Genomic DNA, 14,558 nt, shown 5'->3' with positions numbered 1-14,558 from the left:
CTTTTTAAGCATATCCACATGCATCCCACCCACACCTTTACATTTTGTACTATCGATCATGTGGACTTGGGACCCCGGGAAGGCCCCTCTGAGGACTTTTTAGAGTACAAAAATCTGAGGTGGAAGATCAAAACCAATGCTTGTGAACCACCTGGGCTGAATGACAGGATGTCATTATGCCCATTATTGAAACTTAAATCTGCTTATTTTATGTACGACCTTTACAATAGGAAAAATAGCAAGAACATGTTTTTTAATTGTTCATGTTTTTTTTCATGTGGGGTAATTATCTGTATTTTTTGGTTGGCTACATTTGGGGATATTATTTGTATTCTTTCAGTTGTTTATATGTGACTATGTTCTTAAAAGAATTTTGAGACATATTTTAATATAGGGGAGGGGAATATTGTGTGTGTTAACCAATGAGAGGGTAGGAGTGAGTATTTTAATAGCTGTGGTTGATCTGGTATTCATTCTGATGAAGTCTGTTACCAAGATGAAAGTGCTAAATAAAGGCACTGTGTAGTGGTACTGTTGATCTCCTGTGGTTGCCTGCATCTTTCTGCATTTTTTTAGTTATTGGTGGAACTGGTTCGTGTTTTACTGTGCTGTAAAGATATTACTTCAGGGACAACTGGGGTTATGCTTTAGGGAATTCAGATATTCTATTTTTAGTTGTTCCTCTGTGTACTTCTGAGTGGTCAATCTGTACTGTGGTTTAAAGATATTTTAATATTCTCTTCCTACAAAATAGTAAAACAGGACAACTGCTTCTGGTTATATATAAATGAAAACTCAGTAGGGTTCAAATGAGTATTACTATGAAAAATGAAACATGACAGCATTCTGGAAGAATTTGACTACTACCACTCTTTAGACAATTAAATGCAAAAAAATAAAAATTACCTGCTCCAGTCCACCAGTATCACCTATATGGTTAAGGTGGTTCATCATAAAACTTAAGGGATCACTTGAAGTGTCTCGTGCAAATAAGAAAGTAACAAATCCAGGAAAGTTCCCACCATTTTTCATTTCTTCATAGAACTCTATTACCAAGTAAAGCATAAGGAACTTCACTGCCTCATACAGCTTGTATTCCTTGTCTTCATCAGAGAAAAGTACCTTGCACATTTCTTCTCGTTTTTCTTGGTCCCTTATGCTGTTCATTTCATTCCACTGAAAAAAATGCATTCAGGTTCCTGTTAACTTACAGAATAACTTTTTTGCATCACTTTTATTTCTTTAAAAGAAGATGCATACTCAAGAAAAGAAATGTTTAGATTAGTCAAATCACCATTATATAATGAAAATCACATGTCTGGCAATCACTATGTATGATTTCTAATGTCTCTACCATCACCTGCATTACTATAAAGACACGTCCACTTTAATAATCAGATATATACATAATTTCTTGCCTGAAACAAACTCATCACTATATAAATATGGGATTAAAGAGAAAAAGTGGATCATCTTCAAAAACAAAGTAAAGAAGACAGATGCACACCCTGCTCTCAAGGCAAAGTGTGAGGACTGTAACTGCAAAGTTCTGAAATATACATTGTTGAAATGCACACATGAACTTATAAATGTGACAAAACCAGTTTGTACTCTAAGTGTTATGAAAAGACCTTCCTTACTATAAGCATTAATTTCTCCTGAAATGTGTACTTCATAAAACTGGAAATTGTGATGCTCCACGACAGAATGTTTTTTATATTTATTTCAGTTTGATAACCGGGGAAGCCCACTGGGCCACGAAGAGACCGTTTTCAGTGGAGGCCCGGGGAGAAAAGCTCCAATGAACAGCTACAGAGAAACAATACATACAATCAGTTTTGTCAGGGAAAGTACAGAATGCAATACAATAAAATAGATGTGGTAACAAAATAAATTCACAGAGAAATACAGCATATAATACAATAAATTCACAGAGAAATACAGCATATAATACAATAAAACGAATGTGATAAACATATTTTGATAAAGACAAAGAAGAATACACGTGAAACATTTTTTTTTGCAAGTTAAGACAAGAGTTTGAGTAAGAGAGAGGAGTGGGTGCAGTAGGTGATTGTCCCATTAGGGTATAATGGGGTGATTGTAGTAGTAGTAGTAGCAGAGCGTGGAGAGGTTAATGGCTAGATGGGGAATTTAAGTTGGGGAGTGGGATGGGCATATCCATTTAGTAGTAAGATAGGAGAACAGCAGAGATTTAAATTTGGTGAGGCCAGGGGTATTGTGAAGAGTGGGAGGGAGAGAGTTCCACAGTTTAGAAATAGAGCAGGAAAGTAGGAGGTGGCCAGGGGGTTGCGGGGGGTTGTAAATTTGTAGGAGGTTTTGGTTTTCTGATCTGAGTGAGCAGTTAGGGATGTAGGGGCTTACAATAGTAAAGAGAGAGGGGTAGCTGGTAGGTTTGTGGATGAGCTTGTGGGCATTAGTGAGTTTAAGCAAGGTTAGGTAATTGGGAAGTTCGAGCCACTGTAGAGTATGGAGAGAGTGGCAGTGGTGAGAGGAGTTTTTTGAGCTGGTAGCAAATTTGCTTATATTATTATAGCAAGAATCGACTAGACTGAGTTGGAGATTGTTTAGCAGGGGTGGGGGAGCACCATACATAAGCGAGGGGAGAAGGTAGGAGGAAGTTAGGGTTTTTCTGGTGGAGGGGGAAAGGTAGCACTTGTGCCCATATAGAAGTCCGAGTTTTTGGTGTTTTTTTATGGTGGATTGAATACGGGTGTCAAATTTTAGATGCTCGTGACACCCCACTCACTAGGCTGGACAAGGAGAAGGTTACTGTTAGCTGCCTGTCAGAGATAACACAAACACTTAGGTAACTCCAGAACAAGTGCAAATATGACTCTGTCATTGTTCATGTTGGTGTGAACGACCTGAGCCGCACCTCCCTGGACTACATGAAAAGAGACATGGAAAAGCTCTCTGATCATGTAGCCCAGGCAGGTATGTCCCTGACCCTGAGTAGCATCCTGCCCTCACCAAGAATGATACCTCAGTATAAAGAAAAAATGATCAATTTCAACAATTGGCTAAGCTTCTGGTGTCATTCAAAGGGGATCCAGTGTCTGTCAGCCTGGGATGACATGCTCGACAAGCCACGTTGCTTCGCAAGAGACGGCTTGCACCTGTCACCCCCTTGGCTTTCAAATACTGGCCAAGGCTCTTGCTGCCCCCATAGTGCCTTTTTTAGGCAAGGCTCAAAATTCAAACCCACCTCCGTAAACAGCACAAGTAAAAAACTGAGGGTTATGCTACTCAACGCCAGGAGTTTAAATCTCAAAATGCATGCACTCGAAGCACTCCTAAGTATGGAGAACGTAGACATCTGTGCAGTAACTGAAACCAGGTTCAAGGCTCCAGAGAGCACTCCAGCACTACTGGGCTACAACTCATACCACACATTTTGGTCACAGAACACGGACCGAAACACAAAAGGCGGGGGTGTATCCATATTCATCAAGGATACCCACACCTCCAGGTTAGTGGTGCAGCATGATACCTCTGAGATCATCCATGAGCAACTAATATCGGGAAAATCTGCAATGCAAATTGTGGCCTGCTACAGATCACCCTCCATGACCCAGGACCACCACTCCACCTTTCTGGAGACACTGGAAAACATGAAGGTCCTACCGAACACCCTGATCTTGGGAGATTTCAATTACCCTACCATTAACTGGGAAAACTACTTGAGTACAAACTCCCAGGCTCAGCGCTTCCTGGAATTTATCAACTCAAATGCCCTGGATCAGCTGGTAAACTCCCCTATCATAGGCCACAACATATTGGACCTGGTCATCTCTAACATGGGTGACAGGTGCTCCGTACCGGAGGTCAACCTGTCACTGGTTAGATCAGACCATAAACTAATCACCCTGGATGTCCACACCCCACCACCACCCCCAACCAAGGAAACCACAGTGAAAAACTTTTCTAAAGCAAACTTCACCTTACTAAGTCAGAGGTGGTAAGTTTCACAGCCCCCATGCTAAAGGATAACACTGCCCAAGATGCAGAATCCTTTACAATTACACTCTATGAGCACCTACAAGGGTGCATGGATTGTGCCATCCCTAGCAAAACCAAGACTCACTCCCCAAAGAGAAGGAAACCAGTCTGGTGGACCCCTGCCATAAACAGGTTATACAACAAAAGGAGGAAACAAGTGCAGAAAAAAAGCAAATCCCAAGTAGGAAAGACATCCCTGATCAGTATCAGTAAGAAACTAAGGTCCCTCATAAAATCATCCAAGGCCAACTTCGAAAGAAAAATAGCCAAGGACTCGAAAGATAACCACAAAGCCTTCTTTAGCTATGTCAAAAATCTAAGTGGCAACTCGCAGATATGCTCTGAGATAATGCAAAATAGCACAAAATATACTGAACCTACTGATATTGCCAACATACTGGCAGATAGATTCAGTGCAAACTTCACCTCCCTCTCACCTTCAAAAGGGCCCACAACAATACCGGAAAAGTGTAGTGCCCCGGAAATCACAGAAGCACAGGTGAAAACAGCCCTTTCAAAAGCCAAAAATCACAGCATCAATGGGGCCAGATGGTGTCCCAGGCTGCGTCTTGCACAAACTACAGAACGAACTAACCCCCCACCTAAGCACACTGTTCAAACTCAGCCTCTCCACAGGCTATGTGCCCATAGAATGGCACACAGCAGTGGTTATTCCGCTCCACAAAGGAAGAGCCACAACTGACCATGGTAACTATCGCCCCATAAGCCTGACTAGCCTGGTCTGCAAGGCTATGGAGAACATCATCATGGAACTCATTAACAAAGACATTGGGAACCTCCAAACACTTGACCCGACCCAGTTCGGCTTTGTTAAGGGCAGATCATGCCTACTAAACCTGGTTGACTTCTTTGAGACAGTTACCAAGGCCATAGATGAGGGAAAGGTGGTTCACACAGCCTACCTTGATCTTGCCAAGGCGTTCAACACCATTCCTCACTCGGGTATTATAGAAAAACTCACCAGCCTGAACATAAACCCCTACGTCACAAGATGGGTTGCCAACTGGCTTACAGACAGAACTCACACGGTAAGAACAACGGGCTCCAGGTCTGACTCTAAACCAGTCCAAGTGGTATCCCGCAAGGCTCAGTTCTGGGACCCCTAGTGTTCGTCATATATTTCTCAGAAGTACAGGCAAATACAGGAGGACTATGGCTAATCAAGTTCACCGATGACTGCAAACTGGGAGCCATAACTGACTCTCCAGCTGACACGGACATCCTCCAAAAAGGCCTTACTGAGACGGACACCTAGGGTTACCACCTGTCCCACTGTGAGGGACAGTCCCTCTTTGGGCAGTTGTGTTGTGTCCAAAAAAAAAAAAAAAAAAATGGCAGATGTCCTGAGATTATTGAAATATTTCCTAAGTTTAAGTTTTCTTTCATAAAAACAGTTATTTTTTTGAAACAACTAAATGTTATATGTAAATAGCAGCATACAAACAAAACTACTCAAATGCTACTTTATTTTTTTTGAAAGGTGAAGCTCATGTGAAGCCTGTACTGGTCATGTGTATGTTTTATCATGCTAATCGACATTTCTATGAAATGTCTTCTTGACTTGAAATTTTGAATGACAGACACCTGGTTTCAAAGTCATGGCCTCAAGCTAAATGCCAAAAAATGCATAGTCATCCCGTTTGGGAAAAACAAAACACCCACGAATTACCACATATGCTGCAGCCCCCTTAGTACTGAAGAGGTAATAAGAGATCTGGGGACCCAGGTAGATAGTAATCTCTCCTTTGACAATCATATTGCCAAAGTAGTTAGGAAATCCTTCTATGTGGCCCATCTAATTACTAAGGGGTTCACATCTAGAAATAAAGAGGTTATAGTGCCCCTCTACTCATCACTCATCAGACCCATCATAGAGTGCAATGCCCCATTTGGGATGTACCTCACAAGACACTTCCAACAGCTTGAAAGACCAACAGCTGGAAAGACCACAAAAGCACCTCACCAAGAGGATTACTGGCCTCAAACATATGTCCTATGCAGCCCGACTGAAAAAACTTCGGCTGTACTCAGTGGCATATCGCTTTCTCAGAGGTGATCTCTGCCTGACTTACAAAGCCATGTCCAACTCAGAATTGATGGACATGCTCCACCTAAAGAAATCCAAGTCACTGCGAGCCTAGTGAGCTAAACCTCACCACAACAATAAATAGAACATGCTGGAGGGATAGATTCCTGTCACAGAGACTCCCCATGCTTTGGAACAAAATTCCTAACTACATTAGGCAGAGCCCCTCACTAACACTCTTCAAGAGAAACCTTGACGAGTGGATGGGTAACAGAAAGTACACCCCTGGGATCACTTCATTGGCTCTGCTTGACAGAGGCTCAGTTAATTAATCAATGTGGCGGCGAAAGCCGACACACTCTGGCTAGGCTTATAAATGCCCTCGGGCAGATAGCTTAGTACCTACCTATGAACCTATGACACCAAGGGGTTTGATGTTAGAAACTGTTTCAATTGGGAGGTTATCAATGCTGAGTATTGAGAAAGAGTTTTTGTCGATTGAGGAGTTTCTAGAGGGGGAAAAGATCATCAGATTAGTTTTATTAGCATTAAGGGCAAGGTGGTTATTTTTCATCCAGGATTCCATTTTCGAGAAGGCTGACTGAGTTTTTAGAAGTAGGTCGGAGAGGGAGAAAGCAGTGCAGATGATTGTTGAGTCATCTGCATATTGGATTATTGATGAGTCAGGGATGGCGTGGTGAAAGTTGTTAATAAATATATTGAAGAGTAGTGGTCCTAGAACTGAACCTTGTGGGACTCCCGTGGGGGTGTGTAGAAAGGGGGAGGTTGAGGATTTCCATTGCACAGCTTGTTGACGTTCAGAAAGATAGCTTGAGAACCAGGCCGAGGTGGAGAGGTTAAGAGATGAGAGCTGAGTTAAAAGTAGAGGATGGGAGACCGTATCAAAAGCAAATAAACAAGTCACTGCAATAAAGTCAAAATGTCTTACATAAAATGCCTAAGTCATCACCCATAGACATCCTTAGCTTCCATATTCAGTCAATAAGGGCTGGCGGACAAAGTTAGAAATTCAGTAAGGAAAGAATTTTTAATGTAACTGTTTTATATATATATATATATATATATATATATATATATATATATATATATATATATATATAACTACACAGTAGCATCCTAGTCTCAAAGAATGCATCTGGGAAGGCAGATGCAAACCTATTTTTCTATATGACTCAAGTCCATTTTTGTGTTCACCTGTGTACATTCAAAAGAAACAAAACAGTTTAATTAGCAAGTGCTATAATCATCCAAATAACACTCAACTGTATGATCTGCTAATCTCTGCCCAAAATCTTCTTGTCTTTAATAGTAAGTTCAATTCACAGCTTAGTTCTGCTGATTCACATGTTGCAACTGCAATGTCAGCTTAGTAATGGTCAGTGACAACATTTTGGATAGTACCATCAGAGACAAACACTTAAAAGACAAGCTGCTCTAATGACTGCAGAGCATGCTGGTCCTTTAGAAAATCAACAGACTGCAGTATGTGATGAACCCAGGCTATTCTGTTGTTAGATTTTAAGAGATAATAAAACTGCTTGGTAGTATTGGATCACCTGAATCACAGAGCACAGCTGTTGTAAAATATATATAGTTGATATTATACGATCCTCTTGGTCCTCCTAGTGCATTTTACTACCCTCAGCTACAAAATAACCTTGATTTATTCTTAATTCGAGGGGAAAAAACAAAAACTTCACCATCCACCCATTACAGTTCATAACACCACTGTAAAAGAACCTTTACTTATTCACATTTCACAGCTTCATCATCCACCCATTACAGAACAGAATTCTATCCAACAATAATAATCTATATGCAATGACAATGGGTTTGCTGAAAATCCAGTACTAAAACTCAGGGCCGGCCTTAGCTGAAATGGCACCCTAGGTGAAGTAGTGCTCTGGTGCCCCTTAAGCCACACCCACACCATTCTCAAGGAATGCCCCTATTTGAGCCACGCCCACAGGTAGGTCACTCCCACAAAAGCCACTCCAGTCATGTCTTTCAATTTTTTTAAATGCATGAAAATTAGTGAATGCTTTGTCATAGTGTAACAAAGGGGGCACGCCTTACACACCAGCTGCAGTACACCAGCACATCACTGACAGCAAGTACAACAAACACTGGGTACTGACTGATCAAGTACATAGCATAAACATAGTGTTACAATGCACAGGCTTGACAGCAATCTGTTCTGTCAGACAGAATAAGGGACTTCAAAGATGTTTACTAATGGTTGAGCACAACAGTTTTAGAGTTTGGACATATATGTTCACCTTTTACATATGCAGATAGCTGTCCATCACCTCTACCAAACTTAGCAGCATATCTGGTTAGGTTGGAACGCCACTTCATTAAACAAAACAATGGTATTCCAGCAGAAAGCCAATCCATGGAAATTGCTTTCCTAAGAATAAGAGACAAAACCCTCCATAGTTGTCAGCCGTACCTGCCAATGTGGAACAAAGTGGTAGAAGTGGAACAAAGTGGCAGAAGTGGAACACTTCCTTGCAGCACCCTAAAGTCCATCTAAGCTGAGCAGCACCCTAAAGTCCATCTAAGCTGATCAGTGTGATTAAAATATATTTCTTTATACTTAGGATTCAGTCCTATTTATCATGGATCTCAGTTACAATTTGATATAAGATTACCTTTCAACTTGTACCACTGTAAGGGCAATTCTTTACCACATTGGCTCAAGTACTGTATCATGCAACACAATGAAATGTAACATTTATAGCAGTTTACGCCATGCAATTAGATTTACAACATTTCAAAACTGACTTAGTGCCTCCAGTGCTTGTTAAGTAGACAGAACGTTAATACATAATTCAATTTCAGTTTCTTTGCCCCCCAAAAGTATTTATGTGGAGGCAAGTGGTGTATTCAACTACTATCTAAAAACCAGGGAGCCAGCCCCCCTATTCTTAAAATAGAACCAAGATCACCACATGGCTATTCTTGCATAATATAACTGAGTGCCCAGTTAAGCCACATGGGTATAGGAAATAGCAAAAATACAATTACAATTCTCAGTTATCACACAACACAAAATTAAAACTAAAAATGGAAAGCCATCTTATCTTAACAGCAAGGAATATCACACTATAGACAACTATAAAATAGCTACAATTGCTACCAGAGTACAACATAATTGTCACACAGATTATGACATCAATGGTACACACTGATACAACAGTAATATAATGGAAGCTAACACAATGGAAAATGCTACATGTTATAACAATGGGCTATTTAATAGGCTTAAATCAGTTGGGCATAAAAAATACACGTGTGGTGAGCACATGCCATTACCACTCCAGACCTACTTATTTGATTATTCCAAAGACAGACTGTGGCACTTCATTATAATGCTAACTAAATAATGTCTAACATGCTTAGCCTTCATCACTGCATCAGAAAAAAAAGCTGTTGCACTGCACACGATTTATAAACTGACATCACAACATAGAATGATTAATTTAAAACTAGCAATGACAGGAATGGTGATGACTTCATGAAACCAAAATCCAACTGCACAACAGGTATTTGTAAACCACTGCTCTTTTAGAAGTTTCTGCATCATTATGAGTCTGCCGCAGTTGTATCAAATAGGAAAGGGGAACTTAGCATTTCTTTCCATCAAAGGTTTTCTCCAACATTCATACACTGGCCATACCTCTCAACCTCTTAGAGCAAGAAATATGGACAAAGCCATAAAAAAGAGGGACAAAGGCCCCAAAAAATAGAACAACGTTTAAATATTGCTCTTACAAACTTAGAAAGCTGATAAAGTAACAGGTTTTGCATTAGCATGAATTTTCTAAAGGATATGAATTCTGAAACTCAAATGTCTAGCATTTCCTAACGTCAGTCTTTAATGATTTACCAGTAATTTGTCAGAAAACCACAATTTGATAAAAAACGGACAAAAAAAGAGGCAAAAATCTGGATATTCTTTGGAAATCTATACACACCAGATAAAGGTAGATTACAAAATGGCAACAGCGTGAAGCAGTCACTAAAAGCACTGTGGGATTGGTTTCCTTGTTACATTGCTACTTAATTTGGCCAGTTTAAGCTATGCCCACCAAAACTCACTCACACCTCTTCCGCTTCAATACAATTACACCACTGAGAATGCAAGCTGGCAATATTCAATGATAATGAGTTTGGCTAGTAGCATTTGCTTACAAACAAAATAGTTTTGCATCAAACCTGCATTTTACCTAGTCGTGCAATACAGCAAGCAACACATAAATGTCATGCTGTGCATCCGTTCTGAACAGACTACTTGGTTCAACCTTACTACATCTTTTTGCAAATTCAATCACTCCAGATGCGTTACACTTACAGCCAGGGACAAGTGGTCAAACATTCTCGCCACCCTAACAAAGAGCTTAGCAACCCCCCCCCCCCCCCCCTGGTTAACAGCAGCTTACACTTTAAGAGCCAGAGACATCAGACATCCTCACGACCCTAACAGATCACAGAACGTATACTGAGTAAGCTATGCAATAAGTACATTTGTAACAATAAGAAATGTCCTAAATATGTATGCCTACATATTGCAGCTGTATTTTGAATTACAATTGTTGTAAATATGACAGTTACACCCCCGGATTCTCTATTCCCTGCACGGCATGCATGATTAGTGCAGGAGCTCTGACAGGCAATATGTCTGCTGTGCGATCCAGGAACAGCCTGCAGGGGCATGCATGAGAACTCCTGCACTAATCATGCACGGACTAAGCCCTTGTATGCAAATCAACTCATTTGCAGGAGAAATTCATGCAAATGAGGTGATTTTGCAATCCAGGAAGCTTGCAACAGTCTGTGCAAGACAAGTGCTATCTGCAGAAATGTACTCAGTTAGTAACCGAGTACATTTCTGCAAAATCCGAAATGGAGCCATGACAGCTCCAAATAAAGGCTGCATATCATTGAGGAAGCATGCCAATGGCCAAGTATAAGGCCATTGGCATTGCAAACTGATTCAAAAAAAAAAAAAAAAAAAATCAACTTTTTTTTTTTTTGCCTATCTCAGCTGTTTAAGCATAGGGCAACGGCACGCAAACGGGATCGGGGGAAAATAATAAAACAAACCTAAAATATGCATTCTAACTAAAATCAGTATTCTGCCATGCAAGTCAATGGCAGGCAGAAGACAACCTCGCCAGTGAGTAATGGTTGCTAAGAGGGGAAGCCCAGTGTGAGACATGTAACTATGCATTAGCAGTCAATCCTATGCAAATGAGGGGAAGGATAGTGAATCCCAGTTTTCACCAAGATGTAAGGCAGGTCCCAAGAGTGTAAGAGTATGAATAGCTGGGTGCAAGACAAGGATATAGGTGACATCATGGGGGGATGTGTTAGGCATACTGTAAGCGGATTGGAGCCCTGTGGCTCAGCATTGCTCCTAGCTTAGCACAGCTAAGCTAGGGGTGTGTGTCTAAACCTGCCTAACACTCTTTACAAAGCCTAAGTGGGTATGCGCGCCACACACCAGGTTTTAAAGCAAAAAAAAGTAAACCAGGAAGTAGCAGCTCTGTGCACATTTGAGCACTGCATTTGCGCGGCGTGCCCCCAGGCATAAACAGGAAGGCAATGGGAAGGGAAAACAGCAGTAGGAAGGTAACCAATGAGAATTAGCTTAGCTGGCAGGTGAAATATATCAGAATCAGCCAATTAAACAGGCAGCAGACCAGCCCAGACCAGCAAACCACTATAAACTAAGCAAACACCTTTCCCCCTTGTTTTGTTCCCCAAAACTCTGCACCACCGGTGTATATAAATGGGGAAATTTTACAAAATGAAAGCAAAACAAAAAATGTTAGGGGCTGCTTTTGCTATCATAAACCAGCATGTGCAAGAGGCTGAGGGTGGTGAGGATGTGAATGCTGCCGACCAACCCACAGTGAGGAGACAGAGAAGAGTGTACAGACCCAGGGTAACCTACCAAGGGCTACATGAGCTGGAGATAGTGGAGCGCTATAGAGTAGACAGGGACCTCCCACAGTAAAATGTTGAGCTGTGCCGGCCACCCCTTACACACAGAACTAACAGAGGGGAACCCATCCCAGTGGATACCAAGGTATGTGTGGGGCTAAGAATACTAGCTACAGGTACCTTCCAAAGGCCAACTGGGGATATGATGGGGATTTTACAGGCATCAGCATCCAGGGTACTCCATCAGTTCCTGGATGCCATGTCAGCACATGTCGGTGAGCATGTATATATCCCCAACACCCGTGAGGCGTTGGCCAGCAATATGCGTCTCTTCCACCAAATAGCAGAATACCCTGAGGTACTTGGTGCAATAGGCTGCACGCACATATGCATTAAAGCATCACCCGGTGAGTGGGGTAGGGTCTACATCAACCGCAAGGGCTTCCCCTCCATCAACTGCCCGGTCGTGTGCGATGTCCAGGGCATAATAATGAATGTGTGTGCTGGCTACCCTGGAAGCTATCTGGCTTCTGATGCAGCTGTACGAGAGATTTGCCAGTGGGGACATCCCACATGATCACCTAGAGGGGGATGCTGGATACGCACTGTAGCTGTGGCTGATGACACCCATCAGAAATGCACACACACACCCAAACAAGAACCCCATAATGAGGCACACGCACAAACAAGAATCATAATAGAGCGTGTGTTTGGGATGCTCAAGTCACGGTTCTGGTGCCTGGATACTTCTGGTGGAGCCTTGCAGTACTCACCAACTACATGTACCCAAATTGTCCTTGTATGTGCCATACTATCCAATATGATCCAGCTGCAGCAAAAACAGCATGGGGCAGGGCCACACAGCCACCCCACGATTGCCAAGGCCTGCACAGGCACAGAGTGACTCAGAGGAGGAACAACCTGAGTCTGCCCCAGTAGGCAGAAGGAGGCGTGCTCAGTATGCCCTGGCTTTGGCAAAGAGGCAATGCATAGCAAATGCACTGACACGGTAGGGACCCAGGGAATGACACCTCTCTCTGACTCGCACATACAGTAAAAGGGATGCCAAACATGACACTACCTGTGCTCAACCATGTATAGGGAGTGTACTATGTGCATCCGGCATATGCATCTCTGCAGCACCACCCTCAATACTGGGACACCCACAAGGTAAGTGACTCAAACATGCCAGTCGGGGGGGACACATATCCAATAACAGTCACAGCCAGCAGGACAGGTGTAGACAAACACAAACAAATGCTGTACTATGGCCTCTGAATGAGGCCTATGGGTAACCCCCCCCAGGCCTACACAAACAGACTACAGCAGGCCAGGCAGTTAGATGTCAGTTGTGAAGGCTAGGAAGTCAGAAACTAATATGTAGGTAATTAAAAGCTAAGATCTGTAGTACACTGGTATGCCTCTAGCCAGCACGATAGGTAAGACTACAGACTGAAATGGAGTACCCGATATACCAGTACAGTCCTAGCAAATTTGTACAAGTGTCAGGTGTGGCCCCCGTCCTACACAGACTTATAGTAACAGTCAGGTGTGCCCACCCCACTCCTGTGTAGAAATGTAGAAATAGTCAGGTGTGCCCCCTCCATCCTACATACAAATATTGTAACAGTCAGGTGTGCCCCCCCAAACATGTGTAGAAATGTAGAAACAGTCAGGTGTCCCCCCACGCTATGCAGAAATGTAGCAACAGTCAATGCCAACTGACCAATGGATACCCTGCAGACACATCATGCTACCTGTTAGAGTACAACACAAAGGTCAAGCACTGCATTACAAACTACCTACACTTGATCCACACATGCAATACAGACGGACTTACTGGGCATGCTAACACACTTAGAGAAATGAAGGCAATGTCAGTCAACAACATACTGAAAGGTCATAATGGGAATGTTCACACACTTAAACACATGAAGGCCATGACTGCAAAAAAACAGTGGACCAGACAAATCTGGCAGTTGCGGTTGTTAGTGCAGACACTTGTCAGTATGCACCACTCCTGCCTTGCACACACAGTGGATAGGAATACAGACATATATGTCAGGACAACTCACTAAAATAAGCCAAAGGTAGACGTACATAGATGTGTGGAAGAGGGTCACTGTGACAAGGAGCCATCCAGGCCTGTCCCACCCAGCACACAGCCAAAGGGCCCCAAACACATGAGGTGCAGATGTCACCCACTGTAGATACTAGCCACCAGTATCTGTTAGCATTACAGATTATTTCATTTCCCTGCTATAAAACCCTCATTTGTGCGGTTTTGCACAACAGGCAGCACCGGTTAGCTAGGGTATATGCCCGGCTCCACAAAGTCTACTCTTCAATTTTTCCCTTGGAACTAGATAAACTTTCAACTTAAGCACTCAAACCATTCATTTCTCATCCCGGCACTTGCTCAAAACTCATAGCAAGCACTAATAAGCCTTAGCGCTAAACCCCCCCCCCCTATACTGTAGAGAAGGACAAGGCTCTCTATTTGGCCTTACCAGCC

The 14,558-nt window shown here is 42.4% G+C and overlaps 1 protein-coding gene across 2 annotated transcripts in view; it reads right to left on the bottom strand.

Annotated features, from left to right (window-relative positions):
- Nucleotides 1-14,558, bottom strand: part of OTULINL (OTU deubiquitinase with linear linkage specificity like) — a 999,021-nt gene that overhangs the window by 123,738 nt on the left and 860,725 nt on the right. For both annotated transcript variants that reach the window (XM_044065209.1, XM_044065208.1), the window contains one exon: nt 907-1,176. In XM_044065209.1, the coding sequence (XP_043921144.1) occupies nt 907-1,176 (270 nt within the window). The remainder of the gene's footprint in view (nt 1-906; nt 1,177-14,558) is intronic.

The sequence above is a fragment of the Protopterus annectens genome, chromosome 3.part0, assembly GCF_019279795.1.
Source record: "Protopterus annectens isolate FY-2018-M chromosome 3.part0, PAN1.0, whole genome shotgun sequence".
NCBI classification, from domain to species: Eukaryota; Metazoa; Chordata; order Ceratodontiformes; family Protopteridae; genus Protopterus; species Protopterus annectens.
The sequence above is the reverse complement of the archived record's forward strand: the minus strand, read 5'-3'. Positions and strand labels throughout refer to the sequence as shown.